General features: G+C 37.0%; 3 protein-coding genes across 3 annotated transcripts; 1 reads left to right on the forward strand and 2 right to left on the reverse strand.

Annotated features, from left to right (window-relative positions):
• Positions 1-994: 994 nt before the first annotated feature.
• Positions 995-2,866, reverse strand: RO3G_05215 (uncharacterized protein; the record flags this gene model as incomplete). The annotated part of the gene is made up of 2 exons (XM_067659805.1): positions 995-1,303; positions 1,358-2,866. The coding sequence occupies 2 exons, from the start codon at positions 2,864-2,866 to the stop codon at positions 995-997; spliced, it is 1,818 nt and encodes a 605-aa protein (XP_067515906.1).
• A 4,200-nt stretch (positions 2,867-7,066) lies between these two features.
• Positions 7,067-8,116, reverse strand: RO3G_05216 (uncharacterized protein; the record flags this gene model as incomplete). The annotated part of the gene is made up of 3 exons (XM_067659806.1): positions 7,067-7,108; positions 7,276-8,067; positions 8,108-8,116. The coding sequence occupies 3 exons, from the start codon at positions 8,114-8,116 to the stop codon at positions 7,067-7,069; spliced, it is 843 nt and encodes a 280-aa protein (XP_067515907.1).
• Positions 8,117-8,936: 820 nt separating this feature from the next.
• RO3G_05217 (uncharacterized protein) lies at positions 8,937-14,414 on the forward strand (the record flags this gene model as incomplete). The annotated part of the gene is made up of 1 exon (XM_067659807.1): positions 8,937-14,414. The coding sequence occupies one exon, from the start codon at positions 8,937-8,939 to the stop codon at positions 14,412-14,414; it is 5,478 nt and encodes a 1,825-aa protein (XP_067515908.1).
• Between the last annotated feature and the right edge of the window lie 181 nt (positions 14,415-14,595).

Consider the following 14,595-nt stretch of genomic DNA (forward strand, 5'->3'; position numbering starts at 1 on the left):
AAGCTGTTATAACATTACTTCGCTGTATTTCTAAAATCAGCTGTTGAATTCAAACGCAGCAAACAAGCATTTTATAATTATTATTATTATTTTTGACACTTGTATTTGTCACTGGTATTCCCAGCAAAGTGTATATAATATCACTAAAAAGTATAAAAGGATACCATCATATGAGCAAAGAAGGGTAATAATTACTGAAAAACATTGACAGCTATAGATCAAAGAGCACTAATAAGAAATGTAAGAAGCAATACAGTGAAAAGTTTTATGTCATCAAACAAAATTAAAATGTGCTAGTGCCAAGCTCCATACAAGCGTTGAAACTAGCCATCTGAAATGAAAAGACTTTTACTCACAAGCTCCCACCATAAAATTAAAAAAGATAGTAAAGAATAATGAGCAATCCAATATTTTTTTTTGTGTAAGGTGTTTATTCGTAGGGCGCACGATGGCCGGCACTGTTAAGGCTACATACCAAAATTGCAAGTAAAGAAGGATATAGGGAATAGATATGAGCAATCCAATACTTATTTATTAAAGGATAGCAAAAGTCGGACTGACATAGTACATCATTTTCAGAAAGTAGTCGCATTTTACAAAATTAATAATACAATATATACAAAAAAACGACAAGTAAACATGACATTTATTCCTGAAAATAGTGTATAACCTTTACTGACCAGCACGTCAGATTGATGTATTTAAAAATAAGGATGAACAGATGTAATACCAGCATCTTGTTTTAAAATGTATCAAAATAAATTGCAAGTTGTCTAGAAATGAAGTTTAGTAACTGAAATTAGATTAATCTTTGAGATGCAGCGCAAATTCATAAGTCATTTTCAAAAAGTTAGTTTCGCGTAGCTTTTCCAAGGTGGCTGTATATGAGTAATGCAACAGTGTTTACGATTTTTTTTTTATTGTTTTATATACAAGATTGAGGTTAGGAAAAAAATCCAAAAAGAGAATGTTTTTGAAGGAAATGAAAGTAAGGCTAATTCTTAGTACGTCTTGGTTGAGATTCAGCTGTATAGGTGCTGTCAGCGACAGAGGTTGCTAAAGACATGTTTCTTTTTTCATATCGTCTATGAAGGTCGATATCTTTTGAATAGCATTGACTATTGCGAAATGAATGGGCATTAGTATTGGCATTTGTTGTAGGTGATGGAGTCCTCATGCTAGGTGGCATCATCACTGGTGATGGAGGCATAAAACGAGGGTCTACCATCATATAGGGTTGAGGTAAAAGCCTTGGATCCATCACAGGCATCATCATAGGCATCATATTATACTGCTGCATGTACTTTAAATTGTTTTTAGTATAAAAGGCTTTTTCTCTCTCTCTCTTCTCATTTACCTGCTGCATCATTAGTTGTTGCTGTCTTTGCTCCATCATAAGACGATTCCACATTATATTCTGATCGTCTATCATACTCTTTCGTCCCTCTTTCTTTTTCATTTCATCTATGCGGTTGACAAATCCATTAGGTGAGAAATGGTTATTCATCATTGGAGAGTTGGATCTCGTATAATTTTGATCTATTTTTTTAGTTTTTATATGATTGTTGACAGGACTTGAAGCATTATATCTTGTAGAGTGTCTATTGGCAATTGGTGTATCATCATCATCATAGTCGTTCTCTTGATAATTGTAACCTGTCACGCTGGATGTATAGCGTGTTTGATTTGGTCTTTGCTGCAACTGTTGGAGTATATCAGCATTGCTAAAACGATGTGAGCCAGTGCCGGCCATCATTCGAGGATCAACTGAAGAAGTTTCCCACTGGCTACTGTAATCTGGATTGATGACAGAAGCAGCTGAATGGTTCATTGACCACACAGGTGATACCATTGATGCTCTAGGAGAAGGAATAGATCGCTTTGAAGAGGCAGTACTTCGTTTTCTTTGTCCTTTTCCCACAGGTACTTTTCTCTTTTGAATATCTTCATTTACACGACTAGAAGAGCCTTCAAGCTCTAATGATTTGGGAACATTTGTATTGCTTGGTGTTGGGTTTTTTAAAATCTTTTGTTGCTGAGGTAATACTTTGGTGGTGTTATTGAATACAGGATTAGACAAGATGCTACTAGAAAAATCATCATCCATTGATGATTTATGAGTTGCAGCTAAAAGTGTATGTGTTGCTCCAGCAATTGTATTGGATGAAGATATTTCTGATATTTCCGAGCTCGATTTAGATGTCGTATTTGAATTTGAGGTTGGTAGATTCGGAGCTTGTTTTAATGTGGATTTTGACTTTACTGGTTTTGTACCTAGCTTGAAAAGAGAGTCATCATCACTATCCGTCTCGCTTTCGCTTTTTTCATCTTCTTCATCACTAACGTCACTAGCACATGTCAGTGTCCTTGAATGTCTTACATTTATCGCGGGCTTTGGTAATCTAGCGCGATCTACTGTAACCATAGATCTTTCGGTCCGTAAAGGGGCTGATCCACCTCTTAATTTTTGTGACAAGATTGTTGAAAACTCTGCTTTGCTATTTAACAAATTGCCTTCGATGTTCACACCATTTACTTCTTCAGTCTCTAAAAATAACTTTGTACTCGATCCATGCGAAGTTGCTTCACCAAAATTTAGTGCCTTTGGATTAAAAGGATCATTCAGGAGTGAGTTAGGCCGGCCGTAGAGCTGAAAGGTATCATACACTTGAACAAGCCACTCAACTAGCTCATTTGCTGTAGGTGCCATAAGTAAGATACCTGCGGATGCGTTGGCTAATTGAACGTTGTTTCCATGACCATTTTTGTATAAAGACCCTTCGATTTTAAAGAGCGTTGCCATATTTATCAGTTTTGGTGACTCTGGATACACAGTGTATGCTTGTACGACTTGTTGGACAGTCATGACTGGATATTTTGATTTTTTGGAATCATAAAACAGGATTCGGGCGCTAGTTGGTACTTTCTTTCTACCAAATAAACCTTTTTGTTTTTTTTCATTTGACACCGATACCCAGTATTGTTTCCATCCTGTTCCATTGGGGAAACGAGCATGAAGAAAACCAGTCATAGTAGATCGTGGCTTTTTAGGTGCATTTAGACATTTTGAGAAATTTGACCGAGAAATAAATGTTCTTGTGTATATTTCCTGGATGCGCGAGCATTCAAAGCACGACAGACGTATGGCCGAGACCCAACAACGAAGCATATGCGAATCAAGAGCTTGTAGAATATAACGGTTTGCACCAGCTGAGTTTAATGAAAATGTGTTGGGTGTTGAATTGGCCTCGATATTTACAGTTGAGTCAGTGATATTAATATATTGGGGAAATACATCTTGATCGGATGATGATGAGGATGCATCCCAAAGACTGAGTATAGGGCCACACAACTCTATGTACCAAATACTCCACTTTGCTGCATTACATAAAGATCCGTCTGATTTTAGGTCATTTCTTTTCTGAAGATAACCTTCAATATACACTTTCTTTTCATAAGCCTCTAATAATTTATGTACATGAATAAACTCTGTAGGGGGTAAAACAACCTTTCCAATAGAGGTGGCTGAATTGATAGGCTTAACAAATCTGGAAGGTCTTTTTTGAGCTGACGTAGTTTGTACATAATTTCTTATAGACACTGGACGTTTTAAAGAGGCATCACAAATCGGCTGTGTGTTCGGTGCAAAATGATTTAGCACTGGTGACGACATGTTTGCTGTAGGTTGAGCTTTATATTCCTTAATTTTCTTTCTCTGTTCTTCTATATTTTCTTGTGGGCTTTCCTCTTCGCTTGAGTCATTGTCATAATCGTTGAGATTGTCTGAGCTATGCCAACCAGGTTGATTGAGACCATATTTTTCTAAGTATAATAATCGAGAACTCCTGCGAGTTGACATTGTTACTGGCCTACGAGCTAGTCTTGGACTGGGGGTATATTCTGAATTATTTTCGTCACTTTCTTCCTTGTTAACTCCATTGTGATTAATGTCTGTCATTGGGACAAATATAGTTTTATTATTAATAACGGGAAAGAATCTAAAAATAAGTTTTAAGTCAAATGAATAAAAAGAAACAGATTTACAGCAAAAAAAAAGAAAGGAACATCATTTTACCAATAGCTATTTTATAGTTCAATGCCTTCAAGGAAGTGTGAAGAGAAAGAAAGAGAGGGAAAGAGATAGAGAGAAATATATAGAAAAAAGAAGTAGTTGGAAAATCGTGGTCGTTCCTATTTTGGGAACATTCAAAAATACAGAAAAAAAAATCAAATGAACCAGGGCATATGATTTATGATTTTGTAATCCTGTTACTTCTCTTAGTACATTATCTCATATTCACATATATACTATTCTGTCTTGAAGCGTGTTATTGAAAACAGTCAGTATATCTTATGCACGTAAAAAATCAGCTAACGTATTTTAGGTAAATAGTTGATAGAAAAAATACGTCAAAGTTTTATCAAATGAACAAATAAATTGAAAAGAAGGTGCACTCATTGCACAACTTTAGAGAAATACTAATATTAAGCTTACAAAGTTTTCTTCTGGTTTAATTGAATTAAATATAATGTACTCTTTCTAATGATATAATCTACTTTTTTTGATTTTTTTAGACAACATCTATTACTATTAATCTTTCAATTTATTATACAAAGCTTGATGATCTAAATAATCTTTAAAAATGAAGAGACACTTTATTTAATTGATTTGATTACAAAAATAACAAAGTTTAGTTTATTGTGGTACCTTTGGAGAGATACACCAATGTTCATACAAGTTTAACAAAATTTGAGCTTAAATAGTCGGAACATCAAAAGTTTTTTTTTTCTAAGACATTCACAAGTATTTTGTCTTGCAAAACAAAACACATTAACGGTTCTATTTATAAAAGTAGGTGGACAATAACAGTAACTTTAATGAATAAGTATTACATATTGATATATTAGCCAAAAAAATTATTATAAGGATCTCAAAGATCATTGATACTTCCAGATGTAATAGAATCCTTGGTAACAAATATACAAAACGAGGTGTTCATAGTTATTCCGGTCTAAAACAATTCGGACTGGATAGTTATTAACTTATAGTTTTTAAAACTAACGCTAGCATCTAGCTCTTGATAAAGCGTTTTTATTAAAGAAGGCTATGGAGACTAGGCCATTGTGGGCATAGTGTCTCGCCTTGGAGTGAATATTATAGAAATAATATGGAAATGTATAAAAGAATGGAATTGATTCAAAAAAAAGTGTATGGCTGCATAAAGCGGTGGTAGACAAAGCAGGTCAGGGGGAAAATCTTGTTACACGAGGAGAAATAATCTGTAAAAGAAGCAGTGGGAGGCCATAAGGCAATGGATAAGTGACTGAACGCGCGAGGACAATTGTGGCAATAAATGATTGCAAGAACAAAGGGATGGTCAATGTCGAGTAGGATTTTTTTAAATAGGGCCTAGCGGTACGGAAGGCAATGCTGGTAGATTCAAAAGTAATATAGTCTAGACCATAGGACAACAGAAACAAAACAAAAGCAGAAAGCTACAAGAAGGATGTTAGTAAGTAGAGATGTGTACAGGAAATGGTATACAATGAACTTTTTTCTTTTCTTTTCTTTTTTTTGATACACAGTAGAGTAAAGCCAGCAGCCAGAGACTGGGCGGGGTTAAGAATAAGAGCCAAATAGCGTGGGATCAGCATTGTTATTTTTTTCTTTTTTGTTTTTTCTTTTTTATACTTTTTTTTTATATTTTCTTATCTTTTTTTTGGGTTTTTTACTTTTTGTGGAATTCTATATGGAAAAGGACCAGTAAACAACCATTCGAGGTCTATGAGAAAGGCAAGAGGCACAGTTGGAACTGGCATGAGCTTGTCAAGGAGTAATTGGCCAGTGATGTCAGATGCTTCAGAGGTGAATTCTTCATCAGGCTGGCAGATTTGTTCTACTTCAAACATGATTTCGCAGATGGTTGGCCACCAAGCAGACCAACGAGAGAAGAGGGCGAGAGTGATAAGCAGGAAGCTTATGAGGAAGTTGGTTGAGCACATAATCAAGAGGATTCGGTCGTGTATTGGGGACGACACCCAAACGCCTTGCCACCCGAAGGCAGCTCAACAAATGGGCGCGCGAAGCATGAGGATGACCACAGCGGCAGGCAATAGGACGACGGGGGAGCCACCCCATGCGCCATCGCACCAGTCGACTTCGATCATACACCGTCATTGGCAGAGTGAGAATGGGATCAACACCCAGGTATGGCCGACAGGCAGAGAGAAGGAGTGGTGGATTCGGCTTTCGGTATATGCTTGTAGGGACTTGCATGCGATAAACGATAACAGTACAACGAACAGAGGCAGGAGAAGGGAGGTAGGTGGGTTTGTCAGCTGTTGAAGCGTGACCATTTGTTAACGTTGTGTTGGACCAGATCGAGTTTGACTTCAATAAGGCCGGCCAACGAAAACGATTACGATTGGTGATAGGAGTGCTGTCAACGTACGAGAGTATCATCGAAAGTAAAGTATCTTCAGGGAGGAAGTGGACTCGCAGGATGCATTTGAATACCAGAGTGACTGATCTTTTTTTCATTGATGGTAGGTTGACCAAGTGCTTGTAGACGCCGGTTAATGAGATATGATGACCCTCGAAAGCCATACGAAGACACAGGTCTTGGGATTTTTTTAGTAATGCGAGTTGCTTGACCTGGAAGGTGCAGAGGCATAAACCGTATTCAAACTTTGGTCGGATGAACATAGAGTAAAGACAGCTGGCTGTGAGACGAGAGAAGCTTGCAGATCGAATACCGATGTGCAACGGAGTCGCACGCATAGCGGATACTGCAGAGGCTGTGTTCCTACGAAGAAGAAGGTCGGTAGATATCTTTTCCTATGGACTAAAAGGAACGCCAAGATAAGAGAACGAAGGTTCCTTGGATATGGGAGACCCGTAGAGCTTCATTCGACGTCCTTCATGATCGCTAGGGTACTTGAGCACTACACACTTGGCAGGACTCCACCTGTATCCAAGGGAATGCGAGTGTTCCTCTGCTCTCACGAACAAGTTTGGCATAACCTCAGAAGCTGCAATGAGAACCACATCATCAGCATACAGTAATCAGTTGATCCAGAGGCCACCGAACTCACGTTGGGGGTAGAACTGTAATACCGAGCTGAGACGGGCAGACGGACATCACAAAGAGTCGCTGGCAGAGTGTTGATGTATATGGAATAAAGGAAAGGAGAGAGGATTGAACCTTGCAATACACCGGTACGAGGCCAAAAGGAAGGAAAGGAGCAACCACCGAGTAGTACTTGAATACTTACCTGGTCAAATAGGCATTGTAAGATACCAAGCATGGGTTCAGACACATGCGTTTCGAGGGCACGCCACACGATAGCACGGTCAACGGTATCATATGCAGATTTGATACCGAGGAATGCAAGTACAGGAGGCTGACCAGAGTGGTCGATAGTGTGTTGACGACACAACTCATGCAGACACAGAGCCTGATCGAGCGCACTTTTATGATGGCGAAAACTACCCTGTACAGGATCCAGAGGAGGAGCGGTAGATTCAAGCTTGGCTTGTAGACACAGTTCAAACAGCTTACGCATGATCGAGGTAAGAGAGATAGGTCGATAGTTACCTGGGTCTAAGGCATTTCCTTTTTTGTAGATAGGGACTACTTGGGCAGTACGCCAGTCAGAAGGAATAACTGACAACTTCCAACAAAGTTGAAAGAAAAGAGTAATGACAGGAACGACCTCATCCACGATCGGCAACAGCATTTCAGTACGGATGTGATCTACACCAGGGGCTTTGCGCCTCGAGTGACGTTTCAACAAAGCATAGTGTACGGTACTGGTCGAAAAAGGACAGCTGGCTTCATCAATGGGATGAGGACCGTCAGGAATGGGAGGGGCAGGGTATCGAGTGTCAGGCAGGTTTGCACCAGAGAACACCTGTTGAAAATGTCTTGCCATGACTGTGGCAGCAACACGAGGTCCTTCTGGATGAGAGAATTGTGGTTGGATCACTCGGTTGTGCCGAATCCTACGAACAATGGAGTTAGTATCAGTAAGAGGACCAGATGACAACTTGTAGCAAAACTGTTTCTAAGAAAAGCGACGTCGACGACGAAGCTCTGACTTGTACCGCAAGCATGCCAAAGTGCAGTCAGTCCATCTTGCTGCTTTGCTGGGACCAGAGGCTCTTTTCCAAGCATGTCTACAAGACTCGCGATGGTCGAACGCAGCCTGCAGATCAGATGTCCAGAACCAAGCATGGTGACGACTTTTAGGGCTCTTACGGCCAACAGATTGATCCAAACTAGACTGGATAATCCCGTTGAACTGAAGAGTCAGTGCATCAAGATCGGGGCGTACAGAGGCGTAGACACCATCTGCAGAGGTATGTTCTTGTAGCAACTGAAGGAACGGTCATATCTTATCCTTGCATAATTGCACATAGGTACAATCATGTTCGGATAGTCTACTTAGGTTCCAGAGCAGTCGAGGATGGTTAGGTGGAGGAGGTGGAGGAGGTACAAGACAAGAGAGAGTCAGAGGATTGTGATCAGACCCGAGGGAAAGATCGTCATGAACCTTCAATTGTGCATTGTGGAGCTTGTCGTATTTACCCCATTAAATACTTATTATTCGTATGAGATTACTCAAATCTTATATAAAAAATAACAAGTACTGAATACATAATATTATATATTACATATTCTCTAAGACTCATTTACAATATTAACCATATACAATATTTATATTATTCAAGTTCAATACTAAAATTGACCTTGAGCACACTTCGGTCCCTGAATAATTTTATTTCCTATATAAAGGCGTAGTTTGATTAAATGGGTTCTCTCTCTCGTCTTGAAATCTAATAAAGAGGTTACATAGAGACTCATTCACTAGTTTTCAAGTACTATCTCCTTTTAATTCTCAAATTTTTATCTGCAAATATCTCATTTTTTTGAATGAATTCTTCTATTAATCAATCCCCTTCTAAAAACGTTGAAAAGGATTCAGCTGACGAAGTAGCTAAGTCCTTGGATAGAATGGATCTTGAAACTCTCGAAAGTAGAGCATCAAACTCATCCATCTATCCTCGTGATGATCCATCCATCGAAACTGATGTTGAGATGGATGAAGCTACTAACTCTTCCCCTGCTGTTCCTTCTTCAGACCCTCCTAATTATTTGGAGAGGTTGATGGTTCAAAAAACCATGTTCTTTGATTTAATTGAAAAATTAAACAATAATAAAGCGAGTTTTATTTTAGAAAATAAGCTAACTTTACTTGAAGAAAACGAGAAGCAATTGAGTTATGCTGTATCAGCTTTAAATGATGTTAACGCTCTTATTGCTTCCCAGTTTGAATTACGTAATCATGAGTTGAAGGGCAGTGGATCTAAAAATTCATCACCCAAGGATAGACTAATCCCAAGCCGTGAAATCCCAAGGTTCAATGTCAACCCTACTGCTAGTGCTCTGTATCAGCTCACTCTTCGGGAAGGTGATAAAAACGTCAATCCAAGTAATGAACCATCTTTGGATATGTTTATTAGAGATTTCCAAAGAAAGTTCTTGGATTATGATGTATCTATAGAGGATCATTGGTTGCACTACCTGGAAGTTTCGTTTGAAAAGTCTGACAGTGATACCGACCATGATTGGTTCGAACGATTCATCAAAAGACGTTGTATGGACAAGAAAACCGCTTTGAATTGGGATCAGGCAAAAGAAGTCTTGAAACAACGCTTCGATCTTGCTTCACAAACTACACCAGAAATGTGGTTTAAAAACCTTATCAATTTCAGGCAAGAACGTTGTGAAACTTTGACCCAAGCAATGGATCGATATCGTCTTTTCTCTCTTGGTGCAAAGGTCAATATGCATGATAACACTTTCTTGATTGGACATTTCGTTTCGAGGCTTCACACTGTCAAGTTTCAAGAAATGGTCCAAGCTACTATTACAAGAAATCTTCCCTCTCTTGTCTCTGCTAGCTCCAATACCAATGGAGAGAGTGTTTATTCAACTCGCAACTTGCCTATTCCTCTGCCTAAGGAATGGAATGTTCTTGAGTCAATTCTCATTAAAGAAATGGCTAACTTGGAATCTGCTTTGTTGAACATCCTTAAGGATAAGAAAAAGGAAGAAAATACCAAAAAACTTGGTGAACATGATGATAACGCCAATACTAAAAAAAGAAAAATGGTACATCAAAGTGAACATATAAACCAAAAAGTTTCCAAATCGTCTGTTGAATTTCAGCAAGAAATTGCAGATTTAAAGAAGCAAGGTGTATGCACATTTTGTAAGACTGCCAAGTACTCTCCTGGTCATTACTCATCTTGTTCTGTAAGACTTGAATATGTCAAAAGAAAACATGGCAAACAAATTGTAAGTAATTCTTCTAAAGGAAATGACAAAACTGTTAGCAATTTAGAGTTATCCAACTCGATCACTAGCATTAGTCAAACAAATAAATCTCCTAAAAACAGAGTTACTGATTTATCTTTATCTCCTAGTAATAATGAATCTACCTCGCAATCTTATGAATTAAATGAATCATCCGATGACGAATTTGAATTTTTATATAAACATTATGACAGAAATATAATCTGTTCAAATAAAAATATAAATGCTAATTTTGATGAAGAGTATAACAAAAATGTCTTTGCCATTCGTAATAATAAAGTTGGAGAAGATGATAGTCTATTCGAATCGGATAATGTGGCTTATTCGCCTGTTACTCCAATCACGCTTAATAATGTGAACACTTATGGTATCATAGATACTGGTGCACGTGTTTCTGTCATGAATAAAAAATTCGCAATAGACAATAATATTAAATTTCATTCAGTTCCTGGTAACCTAGTTTTAGCAAATGGCGACCAAATTCCCAGAATGAGATCTGTTGACTATGTGAATGTCGAATACGACAACATTGACTACATTATTAAACATAAGTTTGATATTATTGACGATCATGCTTCCTCTTACAACTGTAAAATTCTTATTGGAACAGATTTGCTTCCTAAACTTTCCATTCATTTAATGAATGTAGCAGTCAAACATAAAAGTACTGAAAAAGAATTAGACGACTCTATTCTAGATAAAGCTTATAAACCAAATATTTCACGAGCCGGTACAGAAAAAGAACAAAAAGTTTTTGATATGGCTATTAAACCATACATCGAAGCAAACAAAAAATTAAATAAGAATTCTTTATGTAATATTAAAGAGGCTGTTTTACATCTCCCAACGCCAAAAGATTATGTTGCCAATATAAAACAATATCCAATAGCATATACTTTACAGCCTAAAGTAATGGATATAATAAATAGTTGGTTAGATGAAGGTATTATCATTCCAGCAACTCCATCTGGATGGAATCTGCCTATGACAGTAACTCATAAAAAAAATCTAGACGGCACTAAGACTGATAAAATTCGATTAGTGTTGGATCCTAGAATGTTAAATAAGGTCTTACCAGTTGATAATCATCAACTTCCATTAATTAACGATATATTCAATTCTATGTCTGGTGCAGTCATTTTTAGCACGTTAGATCTAAAATCTGCATTTAATCAGTTTCCTGTAAATAAGGATGATCAAATTAAAACTACTTTTACTGCGCCCAATAATTTACAATATATGTATAGAGGTGCTCCTTTTGGAATATCTACAATAAGTCAGCTATTCTCTCGTATAATGTTAACATTATTTAAAGATCTTCCTTATGTAAAATGTTTTGTGGATGATATCTGTATATTCAGTTCATCTATACATGCACATTTTCTTCATGTTAAAAAAGTGCTGCAAATATTAACTGATGCTAATTTAAAAATTAATTTTGAAAAGACCTATTTGGCAAAATCAGCCGTTTATTTATTGGGATATTCTATTTCTGCCTCAGGAAAGCAGATTGATGCCCGAAAATTAACAAATATATTCGATTGGCCTCGTCCTACTACTCAAAAGCAAGTGCAAAGTTTTCTTGGATTTGTCAACTATTTTAGACAACATACTCCTAACGCTGCACTTCTCATGGCTCCCTTAGATGCTTTGCGTTGTCATGATGAAAAAGTTAAAGGTCCTTTCGAATGGACAAAAGAGCATCAAATGCACTTTGATAGTATCAAGCACATTTTGTCTTCAGAATTGATGTTATCCCATCCTGATCTGTCAAAACCATTTTGTATTGCTACTGATTCATCAGATTACAGTACTGGTTGTTGCTTATATCAAGAGTTCGAAGTGACTAAACCTAATGGCGAAATATCTAAAATCAAAAGATATATTGGTTTCATGTCCCGTTCCCTGTCAAGAAGCGAAAAACGTTATAGTGTTACAATGCGTGAATTGCTTGGTGTAGTTTATGCCTTAACCCAATTTCATAAATTCATATGGGGCACACGATTTACTTTATACACTGACCATAAAGCTTTATGCTATATTCATTCCCAAAAGAATGCCAATAGTATGCTTATTAAATGGCTTGACGTCATTCTTGACTATAACTTTAGTGTCATTCATGTTCCCGGCTTGGAAAATGTCTTACCTGACAAACTATCCAGATTATATCCGCCAAAGGATACGTTCGAGCATGAAAGTGATATTAAAAAAGGCAAAAGATTATCCTCATATAGACAGAATCATGCTATTTCTGAGACAATTAATACAAAGAAAAAACATCGAGCTTATTCTAAATACAATGCTGCTATAAACATTATTTCAGTAATTCAAGAAACTACAACTTCTGATGCACAAAAGGACATCATACAAGTTAAAGAAAATACTGATATAAGAGATATTGATTATAACATTAATGATCAATACTTGTTTTATGTACAATCTGCACAGCCATTATATTCGGATTATCTTACACCTCCTTTGGCTGAACACCAACAGTTACTTATAGATGCCCATAATAAAATTGGTCACTATGGTGCTGAACAAATGGTCAAACGTCTCCATAATGACGGTATCCATTGGCCTAACTTGATAGGTGATTGCATTAAATTCATTAAGCAATGCAAAGATTGTATGAAGCATAATATAGAAAAAAGAGGCTTTCATCCTCTACGTAGCATTTATAGCTACTATCCTGGTGATCATTATGCTATTGATCTTGGTGGTCCTATGCATACTACCTCCGTTTACAATAATAATTATTTTATGGTTATTATCGATGTTTGCACACGCTTTTGTATACTTCGTGCTCTACCTGATAAAAGATCAGATACAATTTTACGTTCTCTTATTGACGTGTTCTCAACTATGGGTTTTCCTACAAAACTCCAAAGCGATAATGGAACAGAGTTTAAGAACTCGCTCTCCAAAGATTTAGCTGATGCTATGGGCTATGATCATCGATTCATCACTCCTCTACACCCATCTGCTAATGGAATTAGTGAACGTACTGTACAATCAGTCAAAAAATTACTGGCTAAAGCCACACATGGTGTTGGCAATGATTGGGATTTATATCTTCCATCTATTCAACTTGCTATGAATAATCGTATATCCAAACGGTTAAATTCAACACCTTTCTCTCTTATGTTCGCACGTAAAATGAACGAACCTTATGGTTTTCGATCTGACAAAGATAAGCTCAAAGAAGTTAAAGATAAACCACCAATGTCTCATGAAGAGCTCATGAAACGCATTGATTATATGACTGATATTGTATTCCCAGCTATCGTTAATAAAACCAAAGCACAAATCGAACTTGAACAAGCAAAGTTCAATGATTCTCATAGGCTTGTTGATTATGCACCTGGCTCTCATGTCATGGTTCGTATTCCAAATAAATCTGGTCAACTCGCTCCTGCTTACGAAGGACCATATACTGTCGTACGTAAAAATAAAGGAAATGCCTACATCTTACGTGACGAAACTGGTGTCCTTATGCCTCGTGCCTACACTTCCGTTGAGCTGAAATTAATCTCTAATGAAGAAGTTATCGAACTGGATGATGAAGGTAATGAAATCATAAATTTCGAAATCGAAGCAGTTATAAACCATCGTGGCCCTCCAAAAAACCGTGAGTACCTTGTACGTTGGAAAAACTATAGCAGTGAGTGGGATGAATGGCTATCTGCAGATAAGTTTAATGACCCTAACACACTACGCAATTATTGGAAAAATCTTGGTAAAAAATATATTCCTCCAAAAAATGCTCCAATTACCAATTCTCCATCTTCATCTGAACTACTAAAATCCACTCCATCTGGTACTATAAGTACTGCTATGAAACATTTCTCTTCTGATGATGAAAATAATTCTAATTTGGTTGATAAAAAATCCACAATTAAATCTAATGTTGGCTCTTCAGCACGGCCTGTTGAAAGAACTCGTCGTAATAAACCTCCAACTAACAACGCTTGTGATACTCCTTCCACAGCCACTCGTTCCAGTAAACGACTTAAATCTCTTCATAAGTAAATTACTTTTCATTTACAAAAAAAAAAAAAAAAAAAAAAAAAAAAAAAAAAAAAAAAAACCAAAATAGTCACGAGATTTTCATTAAGGTAATCTCATACTGGTCGGGGGCTATGTCGTATTTACCCCATTAAATACTTATTATTCGTATGAGATTACTCAAATCTTATATAAAAAATAACAA

Source organism: Rhizopus delemar, genomic scaffold (genome assembly GCF_000149305.1).
Source record: "Rhizopus delemar RA 99-880 supercont3.3 genomic scaffold, whole genome shotgun sequence".
Lineage (NCBI taxonomy): Eukaryota > Fungi > Mucoromycota > Mucoromycetes > Mucorales > Rhizopodaceae > Rhizopus > Rhizopus delemar.